At 37.3% G+C, this 15,701-nt stretch overlaps 1 protein-coding gene across 1 annotated transcript in view; it reads left to right on the forward strand.

The window, feature by feature from the left end:
• CACUL1 (CDK2 associated cullin domain 1) overlaps nucleotides 1-15,701 on the forward strand; it is a 67,454-nt gene that overhangs the window by 21,385 nt on the left and 30,368 nt on the right. The window contains exons 2-3 of the mRNA XM_001494080.7: nucleotides 1,275-1,401; nucleotides 2,279-2,381. Of these exons, the coding sequence (XP_001494130.1) occupies nucleotides 1,275-1,401; nucleotides 2,279-2,381 (230 nt within the window). The remainder of the gene's footprint in view (nucleotides 1-1,274; nucleotides 1,402-2,278; nucleotides 2,382-15,701) is intronic.

Consider the following 15,701-nt stretch of genomic DNA (forward strand, 5'->3'; position numbering starts at 1 on the left):
AGACGGTCCCTCTCCTCACGTTCCAGCCGCTGTCAGCCACTGATCTCTGTTCCTTCCTGTAGTTTTGCCTTTATTAGTGTCTTAGAAGTGAGAATCTTAAAATATATAGCCTCTTTGGTCTGATTTTTTCATTTAGCAGAATGCATTTAAGATCATTCCGTGTTGTGTAAACAGTAGTTCATTCCTCGTGTCCTTTAAATTTATTTAAATAAATTGTTCAGTATTTTCTTTAAAAGTGATTTGATTTAAAGAAAATATTGAACAAAAATGATAGAGGTGATACATAGATATGAGAAACATGTCGAACCTGAATGACTAGGATTTGGAAATCAGTAATATGGTAGAAAGATGCTAGGTGAAGGCTTTGCTTCACTTGGTACTTCTGCTGGTAATTAGCCATGTACTCTTGGGGAAGTCAACCCTCTCTTCCCCATTTTCTGGTAAAATAAATGTAAAACTTCTGATCTAGTGGTTGTTAGCTCCTTTCATGGTTCATAAGAACCGGGGTATCTTAGGTGCTTCAGGTAGCTCTTTTTAACATTAGCATTTCCTTGTTGTGAAGCACCTGTCACCCCTGGAGTTCAAAGTTGTTAGGACCAGCTGTTATAAATTCTTTATTGACCCTATAGTGAAGAAATAAGAACCAGCCTAGGAAGACAGAAGCTTTCCTCCAGGTCATGGGCATTTTTTTCTGTGGAGCTTATCTATAGTGTAAGATAGTGAGAGCCTTAGAGCTACAGTGACCTCCAGGAGGTACTGATGGTGCCATAAATCTCTGTAAGTTTCTAGCAACCTCTTTTGTTAGTGTCACATGTGAACTTTAATCCCCATAGTGTTATCCTTAGGTAGGTTTCCCCAGCAGTGTCTGTAAAGATTGATTGTTGGAAGTCATCGTTTCCCAGAACTTTATTGTGGTTCACGGATATGCCATCTTGGCTCGTCATTGAGGGTCAGTGCATGTTTGAGAACGCTCCACTGAAGGCTTACAGAAACCAGGAAGGGAAACCCGTAATATTTGCTCATTTTGTTTTTATTTTTAAAGATGGGCAGATTCATAGTAATTCCTTTCTAAATCATAATTAATGGCTGTTTAAAATTCCTGACCAGGTTGATTTTTAAAAATTGAAAATGGGATAGTGGTTGAGTTGTATTTGGTGATAGAGTGTCATTGTGAAATCTGAGAGTAAGTGAAAGGAATTTGAGTGCAAAATTGCTGTGATTTGTGTGTTTTACATGTGGCACATAGTAATATTAATTTTACTTTTTACTTTTAGTAATGAATGTTATAACTATTGAAGATTATAAGAGCACATACTGGCCAAAATTGGATGGTGCCATAGATCAGCTTTTAACCCAGAGTCCTGGTGACTATATCCCCATATCCTATGAACAGATATACAGGTAAGTCGAGATTTAATTTGCCTAAATTTGAGAGGGTAAATTGAGGTTCATAGCAACTTGAATTATGACATTATGTATGCATAGAATATACATAAGATGAGGTTCTGTAAGTAATTTATATGTTACACACTTGTGGGTGGGAGGTTTGATTTATACTTTTTGCTTCAAAATTGGTTTCCAAATGAAGATAGTGTTAACCCCATTCAATTAGACTTCCTCCTGCCATACATAATGCAGAAATTGTGGAGGTCAGTGAAAAGGCAAAAATATGTATTTTTAGTCTCACAGGAAGACCCTAGCTTAATCTCTGGATGTTTATTGACACAGTTCTGACTATCTTTGGTTGTTTTGTTTCCCAGCTCCTGGAAAATGGAAACAGCAAATTAGTGAGGAACCGGGTTGGGGTATGGGATCAGCCCAGTCACAAGAGGAAGAAGTGACAACTGTGTTGTTCCTTCCACATAAGTGATGCATGTAGAGGTTATATTGCAAACGTTTTTGTGAATTAGAAACCTTCTGCTAATTATCGTTCCCTCTTCCTTGTTTTGACATTCATTAAAATGAGAGTGAGAAAGAAGCTGGTTTGTAAGTGGTTATCATAGTCAGACTCTCAGATTATCACCCAATATTAGAGTATCTAGTACTGATAAAATGTGTAATAGAGTACTCAAAAAAGATTATTTGTAACTGGTGGTAATGTCTCTTCCATCTGAACACGGATGGGGGCAGGATAAATTTTTATTTACAATTCATGATTGGCCCCATTTTTTAGGCCAGAATGAATTATTTGGCCAGTGGCTGTCTATTGAAAGTATGCTTTAACCTTAGGTTGAATTAAGCGCTTCATCGTTAACTTGGTTTTTCTGTATTCCCACAGTTGTGTGTATAAATGTGTATGCCAGCAGCACTCGGAGCAGATGTATAGCGATCTGATTAAAAAGATAACTAATCACTTAGAGAGAGTCTCAAAGGAGCTGCAGGTAAAGAACCGATTGTATCGATTTTTGCTTCTTTGGGATTTTCTGACTGGTTGGAATTAACCTGTGTAATATACATTTGGAGGTTTGCTAATTTGATTATGATATAAAATTATAAGTATTTTTCTAGATGAATATTGACCAAGTCATCTAATCTTTGGAATAGATTATTAATTTGAAAATTTGACATAAATTATGGAAATTTTTAGATTGAATTTATTTTAGACTTTAATTGGTTCCATTTATTACCATGTCAACGTTTCTTTTGTTTCAAACCTTTTTTTCTGTTAAGCTTCAGTATTTGGTGACTTTCATAAGATAAACATGTATGTTTTAATTTTTTTCTGGAACTTTTTAAAAATTATCTTTGAAGTGTGGTCTGCCTACCAGTTTCTAATATTTGCTAATAGACGCAACTGAAGTCAGCATTTTATTGATAAGCCATCTGTAGATGAATGTCACCCCAGCTGTGGAATCTGGGGCCTAAGGTTCTGGAAATCTTCTGTCTGAGGAAGCACTCGGCCTCTTGATCCCCACCCCGCCCCTCCCGCCTCGGCAGAGTTTCCAGTGCTTGAAGGTCAGGAGCTATCTTTATGCCAGGGCCAGATCGTATTTTAGTTCTGGTGTAGGAGTTACATGATGTGTAAAAAAGCCACTCGGCAGTAGATCACCAGGGTTCACCCACAATTAGGAGGTGCTCCAGCAGTTCTGAAATATCCGCAGTTTCTAGCAAGTGCTGGGGTGTGTTTTAGATATTGTTCCTCACTTACCTTGTGGTCTCAGGTATCTTAATCTTGTTTACACCAAACAGTTGTGGCACTAAGTAGCTTTTTTTTTTTTAAATTATAGCCAGAGCTATGTTTATCATAGCTAAATATATACTTTTCCTGTTGTTAGTGTAAGTTGTTTTCTTCCTTTTTTTGCCACTAAATACAAAATCTTTATTCATTTAACAAGTGTAAATGAATGTTTAGTGCCTAGGCATTGTTTATAAATTATAGATGAAATCTAAGATCTGTGCATTATAGCTTTGAATGATTTGCTTACTAGTTCTTGACTCTACCTTCTCCCTGAATTTCCACATCCAATTTATTGCCAAATCCTATTTACTTCCTCTTTCTCTCTTGGCTGTTGTCCACTTCTGTTTAGTTGCCACTACTCCGTCCAAGCCACCATCATTTCCAGTGTTTTACTGAAATGCTGGTCTTGGCTTGTTGCTCTGCCTGTAGTCTTAACACCTCTAACTTATTCTTGCATTTTAGTCAGAGTGACTGTTTCTAAAGCACAAATCTGATTATCATATTCCTGTTAGAATAAAGTCTAAACTTCTTAATGTGATGTAGGAAGCCTTTCATTATCTGACTCCTGCTTATTTCTGTAGCCTGATATCTTACCTCTCTGCTCCTGCGTACTGAACTTACTTCAGTTCCTTGGACATTTTGTGTACTGTCTTACCTCTTGACTTTTGCCATGATAACTTGACTGCCTGAAACATTCTTCCTTTTCCTCTGCCATCTTGTTTTTTTGGTCAGTGTGAACTTAACATTTAGGCTGCAGCTTAGACATCATATGTTTTGGGAAACATCCTCTTATGCCTTGTTCCCCCTAGTCTGTGTTTAGGGGGTCCCTCATTTGTGCTTCTTTAATACCTCGTACGTTATTGTAGTTCTTTATGTATTGTAATTTCTCGTTTAGCTGCTCTCCCTCCCCACAACCCCTCTCCCCGTACTGTGTTCTGACAGGGCAAAGGAACGTGGCTGTCGTCTTCGTTATTGTCTTGGCAGCACGTAGTCCTGTATCTGGTACATACTAGGCATTAAATAGTTACGGAATGAACGTTTGTGAGTAAATATTTACTGGTTGTTGGATAGTGAAAGTTTTTCTAGTGGGAATCTGAGTTTGATCATGTTTTTTAACCTGAAGTCCAGGTGGTCTTTGGGGTGCCGGCAGTACCAGAGATTTCATTAGATGAGCAAAGAACTCAGTGACCTCAAAAAGGATTGTTTTGCTATTACTGAAATAATTCTAAATGTCTTCTGAAACAGCAAACCATTTCAGTTCAAATTACAGGGACAAAATATATTACTTGTCTTGGTTATAAAAGTTACCTATCAAACGTGAATTGGAAATTTTATAATATGTATTATACTTGTGCTCTGCCTTCACATGTACATCATTAATTTGTCTGATAGAATTGTGATTTGCTAAATTTATTTGTCATACTGTGGTTTCTGCTTGAGTAGATTTTCCTTGTATTTAGTTTTGTAAGCATTGTAAGAGCTCTTTTCATTCTTATAATTAGAATGTTATTGTAAAATATTTTTAAAGTTAGAGGGCACTGTAGTACTGTATTATCAAGCTCAGTCTAGTTGGTAGTTTTAGAAGGCCACTTGGCTACATTTTCTGGCATGAGTTTGCTTGACCAGTTATCGGTAATGTGAGGGTAACTTGCCCAGGCTGGGCTGCACAGGGTACTAATACTTGGAGTCACTGAAGTTCAGAGAGTAAGTTTCTGAGGTTTTGGAGACTGGTCCCTGTCAGTATGTGAAGAGCTCCTTTATCATGAATGCATAGTAGTTCATTGCACCTTACTTCATTGATGTACCTTCATTTATTTAACCATATTTAGGTTACTTCCAGTCTTTGGCTATTACTAACAGTCTGCAGTGAATAATCAGTCTTGTAAGTAATGTCATTTGCTACATCCATGCTGTGGTTCACAGAAGTTGTACCACGTTACTCTCGCACCACTTCTGTGTGTGTCGGAGTGCCTGTTTTTTCTCACCCTTATTAATATAGTGTATTAGAAAACTAAAGAATTTTTGCTTTATATTAATATAGGGATAATTCTTTAAAAAATTAAAACATAGTTAAGAATGATCTCTTTTTTTTAATTTTTTTTTTTTGAGGAAGATTAGCCCTGAACTAACTGCTGCTGCCAATCCTCCTCTTGTTGCCGAGGAAGACGGGCCCTGAGCTAACATCCGTGTCCATTTTCCTCTACTTTATATGTGGACACCTGCCACAGCATGGCTTGCCAAGTGGTGCCCTGTCTGCACCCGGGATCCGAACTGGTGAACCCTGGGCCGCAGGAGCGGAATGTGCGTACTTAACCGCTATGCCGCTGGGCTGGTCCCAAGAATGATATCTCTTTTGATGTTAGTATTTAAAAAACCATATTGATAAATGTAAAGGTAATATATGATGTAAAAGCAGGGAATTTAGTTTATTTTTAGAATCAATGCATGTCCTACTTTGTTTTCAGCAGTCTGGCCCTATAAAAAATCTTACTCTGAAGTGATCTCTTTTGTAAGATTATAAAGTCTAACCATTATTAAAATCAAGGTGGAGTTGGTGAAAAAAACATGGGGACCTGGGCTCTGGTCTGAACTCTGCCACTCAGCAGCTGTATGCTCTTGATGAAACATGCTAATATCATCTTGTAAATTTTCTCAACATTAAAATGAAGTGGCTTCACTGAAATATCTGGTTCCTTTAAGCTAAATTCTAAGATATTTTTTCTTCTGCTTCCAGCTTGGCAAATGCTCCTTCATTCTTTTCTCAGGCTTACACTCATTTGTGTCCACCCTGCAGTCTTCCTGGAATCCTCGCACACCCCTCACAACAAAACAGACCATTGGAATTTCTTCTGTGGATTCCTAGCATCTTGGCAATAGCAGCACTGTTAGAGCAGTGCTTATGTTGTTTCTCCTTCCACGTCTGGCCACTTCACAAGTTCTCCTTTGAGGGCAGGGACTCTGTCTTGTCTTTTTATCCTTAGTGCCTGGCACAGTTACAACTCAAGAAATGCTTGTTGAGTGAATGCTCAGCAACTAAATTTGACCTATACCAGTGGGACGATAGCATAATTAGCCTCTTATGACTACTAATCTTTGTTCTCTAGATGCTTAGGCGTTTTATTAATTTATTCAGTGTTCAATTAATTCAGTTTATTAATCAGTGTTACAAGTATGTGGTATGATACTGGTGCAATCTCTATAGAGACTTTAAAGGCAGTTTTCTTGTGGGACAGAATAAGATTATATGCCAGGCCCCATGAGAAAGAAAAGTTTTGAGAGGAGTGTTTTGTTTGCAGCTCTGATTTTAGTAGTGAAATATTGTTTTTTATGAGTTAAAATGAGAGTGTGGAATGAATGGCTTTTTGCAGATAATGAGAAATTTAGTGTTAGGGTTGATAAATGACTGAGTTGAACCTTCAGGGCATCAGTCTCTATCTTTCAAGGGCATCTTGAAATTGCTGGTTTGTATAGTTTATGTATCAGAGTGACTTATTTATCTCTATCAAAAGACATATCCTTTTGAGGAGACTGAAGAGTATATGAAATAACGTTCCATATTCCCCAGTTATTGACTTAAAAGCTAGAGAATACTGTTTGCAGAGATTTTAAAAGATTATTTTAAAATTTTGAACCTAAATGTTTTTATATAAATAGCATAATCTAACTTGTTGCCTCTTTAAAAAAAACATTATTTCTTTCATTTTGGAAACGGTGACTTTTCACCACTTGAGTAACTTTAAAAAGTTTTTTGTTGTTGTTAAATTAATAAAGCCACTTAAATAGCTAAACTTACTTAGTATTCTGCTTACTGTTGTATTTTATTGTGCGTGTATCTATACTTTTTCTACTTACTACTAGATTGTTTGAACTATGACAGTATATTTTCCCTTAGTTTTTTTTAAACCACTCTCCCCCCTTGTGTTTAACTCTTCTCCTCTTTAAATGTGGTAATGAAAGTCTCTATTTTATTCTCCTTTTTCCAGGTCTCCAAAGCCTCAAAATGTGAATTTCCAATTCTGATTTTTTGATATACCAATGAATGGAAATAGATAATTATAGAGAGAAAAAAATTGGTTTACTAATTTAGTAAATTTTATTCTGGTTAGTTCTGGAAAATTCTGTTGAAACTTTTAGCAGCCACCCTACTTTTGGTGAGGGTTCCGACCAGGTTCTCCAAAGGCTTATTGAACATTTCAACTTGGATTTCTTCTTGTAGATATTTCATATTCTTGTCTAAATCTTAGTTCCTCTTCACCCAAATCAGTTTCACTCTCAGACTTGTGATTTCATATCCATCTTTGACTCCTTTTTTTCTCCCTCACTTCTTGCTTCCAGGTGATAGTCAGGGTTGATGGAATACTATATAATTTCACTTGCTTCTATCCTCTTTCATTCTCATTGCTGTTGTCCTTTTCCTGTCCTTATTGGCTCATGCCTGTGCTAGTGCAATATTTTCGTAACTGGTTTGCCTTTCTATAGTCTGTTCTTTTGGCTGAATAATCTTCTAAAAATGCTATTCAATGGGTATACTTTCTTGTTCAAAAACCTTAAAGACTCCCTCTTGCTTTTCTCAATTAATCATAGTTGATTTCTTGGTCAGCATAAAAAACTGAACTGGTTGATTGGTTCCAGGCCTAGTGGGAAATCTGATAGAGCAAGCACTCTTCTATGCAAGTATGCAAGGTTCTTTATTAGGTACAGCAGTAGACATGATTGATAAGACTAGATAACTTTGGACCAACCTTTCTACTGAGAACAGTTTAAAAAATGGACCATGGAGCTAATAAAAAGTGAAGAATTATGGGACCAAGATAAGGGGAGAAAAAGTAAATCCAGAGAGAGGTGCTAGCATTTGAGTCATTTTTCTTCTAGGGGCACATATTTATTCTGGAAGCGGAGGCTAATAGGCTGATAGGCTAATAGGCTGAGAGGCTAACAGGTGGGGATAGGGTGGTAAAAATTGACGTTTAGTTCCCACCAGACCTGAAGGATCACATCCCAGGAGTAGTAAGAATAAAAAGTCATAGACTAGCATGTTGTACCGGGTGCCTGATTCCTGACTGGATTAAGATGGTGTGGATTTGCTAGCACCTCTAGTTGCTTATCAGGAGCAAAAATAAATTCTCTCTGGAGAAAGAACATTATCCTAGGCATCAAATTATTTCCATAATTTTTCGTAAATGGTATCTGGCACTCAATCAGAAATAACTAGTCATATTAGGAGATGAGGTGATCATAAAACAAGAGAAATGGAGAAATACATTTTTAGATAGGAATTGAGAGTTCATCACCAGAAGTAGAAAAATGAAGAATGTTTTTCAGACAGAAAGAAAATATTCCTAGATGAAAATTTGGAGAATCAGGTAGGAATGAAGGATAACAGAGGAGATAAATATGTGAGTATAGAATAATGATACTGTCTTACAGGGTATAAAAAAATATATAATCAAAACCATGACAATTGCATATAAGGTGGAAAGGAGTAAATGAATTTAAAATGTTCTAAGGTCCTTCCATTGTCTGGGAAGAGGTAAGAGTATTAATTTATTTTAGACTATGATAAGACAAGGATGCAGTCTGTAATCTTAGGGTAACCACTAAAGGAATAGTAAAAGAAAGTGTAATTAACAGGATAATACAGAAAGTGGAATGATTTGAAAATAACCAAAGAAGTCAGAAAAGGATAGAAAAAGGTACAGAGAACAGATCGGACAAATATAAAACAAATAGTAAAATAATAAGTGTAAACTTCAGTGTATTGACTATTATATGAAATGTTAAAGACTAAATGCTGCATTAAAAAAAGGTAAACAGTTGGGGTCTGGCCCCATGGCAGAGTGGTTAAGTCTCTCATGCTCCGCTTCAGTGACCCAGGTTCGCAGGTTCGGATCCCAGATGTGGACTTACACCACTTGTCAAGCCATGCTGACCCACATACAACATAGAGAAAGATTGGCACAGATGTTAGCTCAGCAACAATCTTCCTCAAGCAAAAAAAGAAGAGGAAGATTGGCAACAGAGGTTAGCTCAGAGTGAATCTTTGTCACCAAAAAAAAAAAAGAAGTAAACAATTTGAATGAAATTCTGCAGCCTTACTAAATGCTGCCAACATGAGGCACATCTAAAATGTAAGGAGACAGAAAGATTGCAAGCAAATGGTGGAAAAAGATATACTATACAAACATTAGGCAAAAAGAAAGATGATATAGCTACATTGGTGTCATAAAAAGTAGATTCAGAGTAAGAGGTATTATCGAATATAAAGAGAACTACTTATTATGACGAAAGGTTCAGTTACCAAGAAGATAACAATTCTAAATTTGTGTGCACCTAATAACACAGCCACAAAAATTAACAGACCCGAAAGGAGAAACAGATAAATCCACAGTCATAGTGAGAAATTAACACATCAGTGGCTTCAGCATTTATCTCAAGAAATTAGAAAAATAATAACAAATGAAACCCATAGAAAAAAGTCACAATCTCTCCTAGGAGACCTTTGGAACAATAAGAAATACTAAGAGAGCTATGATGCGAAGCAGAATAGGAGAGTGCCACCTCAGACTGAAGGTGAAATCACAGCCAGGTGGAGGAATGAAGAGGAAGGCAGCAGGAAAGATGGGTAGATGTTTGGGGAGTGGGTGTTTCGGACTGAGGGAGCTGCCTAAGCAAAGGCAGCTCTTTGGAGAGGTTTGAGTAACAAGGAGTGGTCCCATGAGGATACAGTGTGAGATAGTTGAGAGAGACTGGGAGAAGATAAGGCTGAACAAGGCAGACTGAGCCAAATTTTAGAAGCCCTTCAATGCCAGGAGTTGCATCTTAGATTGGTGTGGTAAGACAATACACAATGGATTGGAGTAGGAAAGAATGAGATGTGATTGCAGTAGACTAGGTGAGTTATACAGGTCCACAGTCCCTTATCTGCTATTCCAAAATCCAAAAAAAGCTTTGAAAATGGGATTTTTTTCCTCCTGGGTTTGGTGCCAAAACTCATTTGGGAGTCAAACTTGATCTAAACTCATGTGAGGAACTTAGTGGGAACATTCATACATTTTCTCTCAGAAATATATCAGTGTGTTGATGTTCCCAGTCTCTACTGGGTGTTTTACATAATATATGGTATATGTACCATAATACCTTCCAGATCTGAAAAGTTCTGAATTGTGGCACGCGTCGGGCCCCAGGAATCATGGATAGGAAATCACGGACTTGTTGGTAATAAAAAAGGAGAAAGAAGTATTTGGGACCCGATGCAGAGATCAAGAAACAGTACAGATAAGACAGTAACTAGTTGGAGGAGAGGTGGGGTGAGAGGATTCAAAGGTCATTTTGGTTTCAATAGAAATGTTAGAGGGACTTGAGAGAGGGGAGGAGAATGGTGATGGTTTTAGAATCTTTAGTTCAACACATGGTTAGTGTTCGTATGCCAGGCAATGTGCTAGATGCTTAGGGTACAGAGATAAAGAAGATATGGGTTTATTCTTTATACTGTTTAGGGGAAAGGTGTAATGATCATTTTAATGTGCTGGAATTTGGTGAGTAATAGGACAGAGACATGAAATGAGTCACAAGTCTTGCTAATTTCTCCCTTTGTAAAATGTCTCAAATCTATCCCCTGCCATCTCCCTAGTTTAGGTCCTCATTGGTACTTGCCTGAACAATAGAAAAAGATTTCTAGTTTATATCTTGGCCCTGCACCTTCCCTGAATCCGTTTTGTTTATTTTTCACACTTATCATGTCATCTGTTTATTTAACCGGTTGCCTCTCTATCTAAAGAGCGAAGACCATACTCCTTAACAAGGGTTTCAAGGCCCTTCACACTCTGAACTCAGCAAGATAATGTAACAGTGTTTTGCTTTTAAAATTTAACCGGACTTTGTCTTTTCTTCTTTGTGTGTTTTCGCATTTGGTTTCTTTCTTTCTCTTCTTTTTTTTTGGTGAAGAAGATTGGCCCTGAGCCAACATCTGTTGCCAGTCTTCCTCTTTTTTTCTTGAGGAGGATTGTTGCTGAGCTAACATCTGTGCCAGTCTTCCTCTACTTTATGTGGGATGCTGCCACAGTGGGGCTTGAGGAGCAGTGCTAGGTCCATGCTCGAGATCCAAACCTGCGAAATCCGAGCTGCCAAAGCGGAGTGCTTGAACTTAACCACTATGCCACCAGGCTGGCCCCTCGTTTGGTTTCTTTTGCTGCTACTTCTTTCCTCCTTTCCCTTTCTGCAAGGGGGGCATTCTACTTGTCTGTTAGGGTTTGCTCAGCTTTTAACTTCACTATTCTCGGCAGGCTTAATCAATCACTTTCTCTTGTTTGCTGTGGCACTTTGTTTGTATTGATACTGTAGTCCTTAGTTTAGTGCTTTGGCTCATATTTAGTTACCAAGCAGGTTATCACCTTTGCCAAATTTAAGCTTCTGGAGGGCAAGAATCCTGACTTAATGGTACTGGTTTCTCTTGGCTTGTTGTAGTCTTGGACTAAGATAACTACACGTTAGGTAAATGTGCTAGTCGTCATGCTGTTGACCAAAGGTTTCCAATTCTCTTCCTTCTGGATACCTGGTAGGAGGGTACTTCTCTCTGCCATCGCAGTTAGACTTGGCCAGGTGCTTTGGCCTGTGAATTGTGATGAAAGTGAAGTGTGTTTAGTGAGGTGTGTACCCAAAGATCTGAAGCCGTTAAGATCCGCTGTGCAATTTCCATGATTCCCTTTTCCTGCTGAGTGTTCCAGATGGTAGCAGCTCCCTTAACCTGGGTCCCTGAGTAAGTATGACATGGACCAGACCCTCAAGATGGGCATGGAACATGAATGAGAAAGAAAGGTTTGCTATATATTTTTTCTATTTTTAAAGTCTGTTTTTTTATTGCAATACAATTCATATATCGTAACATTCACCTTTTTAAATTATACAACTCAGTAATTTTTAGTATGGTCGCAAAGTTGTGTACCATCACCAGTAACTTCAGAATATTTTAGTCACCTTGGAAAGAAACCCAGGACTCATTGGCACTCACTCCCTCTTCTCCCCTTATCTCAGCCTCTGGCAACAACTAATCTGCTTTCTGTCTCTGTGGATTTGCCTGTTCTGGACATTTCCTAGAAATGGAGTTAGACAGTATGTGGCCCTTTGTGTCTGGCTTAATTAACTTAGCATAGTGTTTTCAGGGTTCATTCATATTTATAGCATGATTAATACTTCATTGCTTTTTGTGGCTGAATAACATTCCATTGTATGGTTTTACCACATTTTGTTTATCCAAGCTCTGTTGTGTTAAGTCGCTGAGATTTAGGGGGCTGTTTTTTGACTGACACAGTAAGTATTTGAATTGACGATGTTGGGAATATCCTGTTTTGCCTCACTACTGTTTCGGTAATTGAATTTAGTGGATATGGCATCCTTTATTCTTAAAGCTGTCTTAAATGACACTTCCACATTGCAATTACGTTTGTGTGTGTCTGAATCCAGAATCCACTAGAGCATTTGGGAGGCATTTTCTTCCCACGTAATGGTGATAAATTTATTGTATACGTTAATGCGCTTTATGGAATTGAGAGTATATTTTCACTTTCACCAAACAATAATAGTCTGCTGTTTTACTCTAGTACTTTTATAGTCAGTAACCCACTAGCAAGTGTGTTCCTTCCAACAGTTGTCTCTCACTGATTTGGAACTTACACTGTACATAACCCCCAGTAAACAGTGTTTAAACAGAGATCTGGTTCCCAGGCCAGGACGATAACATTAAAGTGTTAGGAATAGCACCAGTAATACTAACCTGAGTTCTGGGTCCTGAGGAGGAGAGACCACAAAGACAGAGGCGGAGAAGGAAAATGTTGCAATTTTTATTCTCAAATAGGACTGAATTTATTTTTTTATTAAAAAAAATTTTTTTTTAAAAGATTGGCACCTGAGCTAACAACTGTTGCCAATCTTTTTTTTTTTTTTTTCCTGCTTTTTTACTCCCCAGATCCCCCCAGTATATAGTTGTATATTTTAGTTGTGGGTCCTTCTAGTTGTGCATGGGGGACACCGCCTCAGTGTGGCCTGATGAGCGGTGCCATGTCCGTGCCCAGGATCTGAACCGGGGTAACCCTAGGCCGCCGAAGTGGAGCACGCGAACTTAACCACTTGGCCATGGGACTGGCCCCAGGACTGAATTTAGAATAGTTTAAATGAGTATTTTTCAACTGTTTTAAGAGGAAGTTAACTAATTACGTTTAAACCATTCATTTTAGTAAAATTATACTTTTGATGTCTTCTAAGCTAAATATATCTTGAATTAAATATAATTTGACTCTCAAACCAATTAATAATAGAAACTAAACCATAATCAGTCCACAATGCTTAACTTCACTCTTCACAGACACCAGATTACACATAAAAGCTTTATTTCCAAACTGCCAGCAAACTGAGCCAGACTTTGTTGGTGTTTAAAATCAGAGAAGGGTTGCTTTGCTATTTGTGTTTTGTCCGGTGGGTGGCAGCAAAGCTCAACTAGTTGTATGTGGTCATTTGAAATTCTATGTTTTTTTTAAAGGGTATAATTTCTATATCTCTTGAACTATAAAGTGTGTTTAAAAAAAAGAACTTTCATTCCTCCAAATATGCTATTTATTCCTTACTAGAGTGAGGAAGATTTTAGATAATAAGAATTGCCTGTTATCCTTTCTACATAGATTTCAAGTAAAATAAATATCATTGCTAGCTGGTAAGTAGCTCTTCACGTGTGTATTCTACTGAAAGTTCTCCTTCGTAAGTTATTTGGAGATCTGTTTTCTAATCCAAACGAGCGCTTAAAGCAGTTGTTATAGCAAAGTTGTTCTTGTCTCAGAGAATTTGCCAGAGACACCCTAACCCTCAGTCTCTAGGCTTCCATTCAGAGCATAATTCTAATAAGTTTACTATCAGTCTTTGGAGACAAGGACTGTGTTTTCTTTTCATGTGTCCTCATAGGGCTTATCATAAAGCCAGGCCCCAAAGAGAGATCCAGTAAAAGTATTTCTTAGTTGATAAAAAACATGCTTGCTTTACAGTGGAGATTCACTAGAATCGTCGACTTGTCCCAGTTAAAACAGCATCCTCAACTTGGAAGGTGGAATTTGTGATGAGCAGGAGAGTAAAATCACTTAGATAACAAACAGTTATTTGCAACTGTTTATTATCATAGTGTACGGAGTACAATTATGAGTTGTACTCTTTTTGAAATAAGCTTTTTTTTTTGAGACAGTTGTGTGCTTAAATTGGAAAAAATAAGGAAAAAGTTTCCTTTAAAAAGTAAGCAAATAAGGATAGATGGTAATTTTTGCTAAGTGTTAAAAAGGTATATAGGTGTATAGGAAAGTGAGAAGTCATCCTAGTCCGTCAGACTTCTTTAGATATTTTCTCTATTAAGTAATCCTTGAACCTTTTATGACTAGTCTGTGAAAAGCTAGGATTTGAACCTAGGTTTATCTCATTGTTGTGTGGATAAGCTAAAGCAATCCAGGATCACAGAGGCTGTTCAAGCCAAATAGTATTTGGAAAATGAGGAAAGTCTTATTTTAGAAATAAATCAAGAAGACATTTCCATATGATAGTAGTAGTAACAATTGTAGCAGTTAACTTTCAGAGTGGAGAGACCTAAGAGAGAAGTGTCTTCTGCTGTCTTATGTTAGACTCACTTTAACTTCTGTATTGTGCTTTTAATTAGAAAATCATTCTTACACTTTATATTAGGAGCATCTCATACATATATTATAGCTTTTAACAGCTCCTAAGGTTCATTTACCTTCTATATAACAGCTTTTTTTTGGATATTCTACTATGGAAACAATATCTGTACAGCAGGAATGAGAATGCAATGTCAGATGTATGTGTCTATTTGGGAAGAAATTCCATTTTTCTGTAGCATCTTTGTGTCAGCCTCAGGTGTAATTGGTGTTGCTTCTGTAGCCTTAACAAATCTGTCCATTGGCAGTATGGTGTTGCTCTGGAAAGTCTTGGAATAAACTAATTAGACTAAAAGCATATAACACACTGTTAGTTTTTGCTAGAGTTAGTCATGTAGAGGCAGATTTAAAAAAAAAAAAAGGAATTTCTAGTTTTGTTCTGAAAATAATACTAAGGATCCTTGAGAGAGCATCCAGGTCTATTTGTATGGTATCCAAAATGCCGAAGTCATACTTGGTAATATAGGAATACATATTAAAAGATTATGAAGGAACTATTGGAGAATTTTTAGCATTCCCAATTGATTTAGAAAGAAATACTTTCCATTTGTTTGTTGAAATTCCCCATCTTTTTATGTGTGTTGTCCACCATTTCTAGTAAGTCATTACATATATTAATCATAGTTATTTTAAAGTGTGTATCATAGTTCCAGCTTGTGAGCATCTCTGCATCTGGGCCTGCCGACTCTTTAACTCTTGACAGTGGGTTGTGTTTTCTTGCTTTTTGGGGTATTTCTTAATTTTTGATTGAATGCTGGAGATTGTGTATAAAACAACAGCAGAGACTGACATCAGTAATATTTATGCCTAGAAATCGGCAT

This window comes from Equus caballus, chromosome 1 (genome assembly GCF_041296265.1).
Source record: "Equus caballus isolate H_3958 breed thoroughbred chromosome 1, TB-T2T, whole genome shotgun sequence".
Lineage (NCBI taxonomy): Eukaryota > Metazoa > Chordata > Mammalia > Perissodactyla > Equidae > Equus > Equus caballus.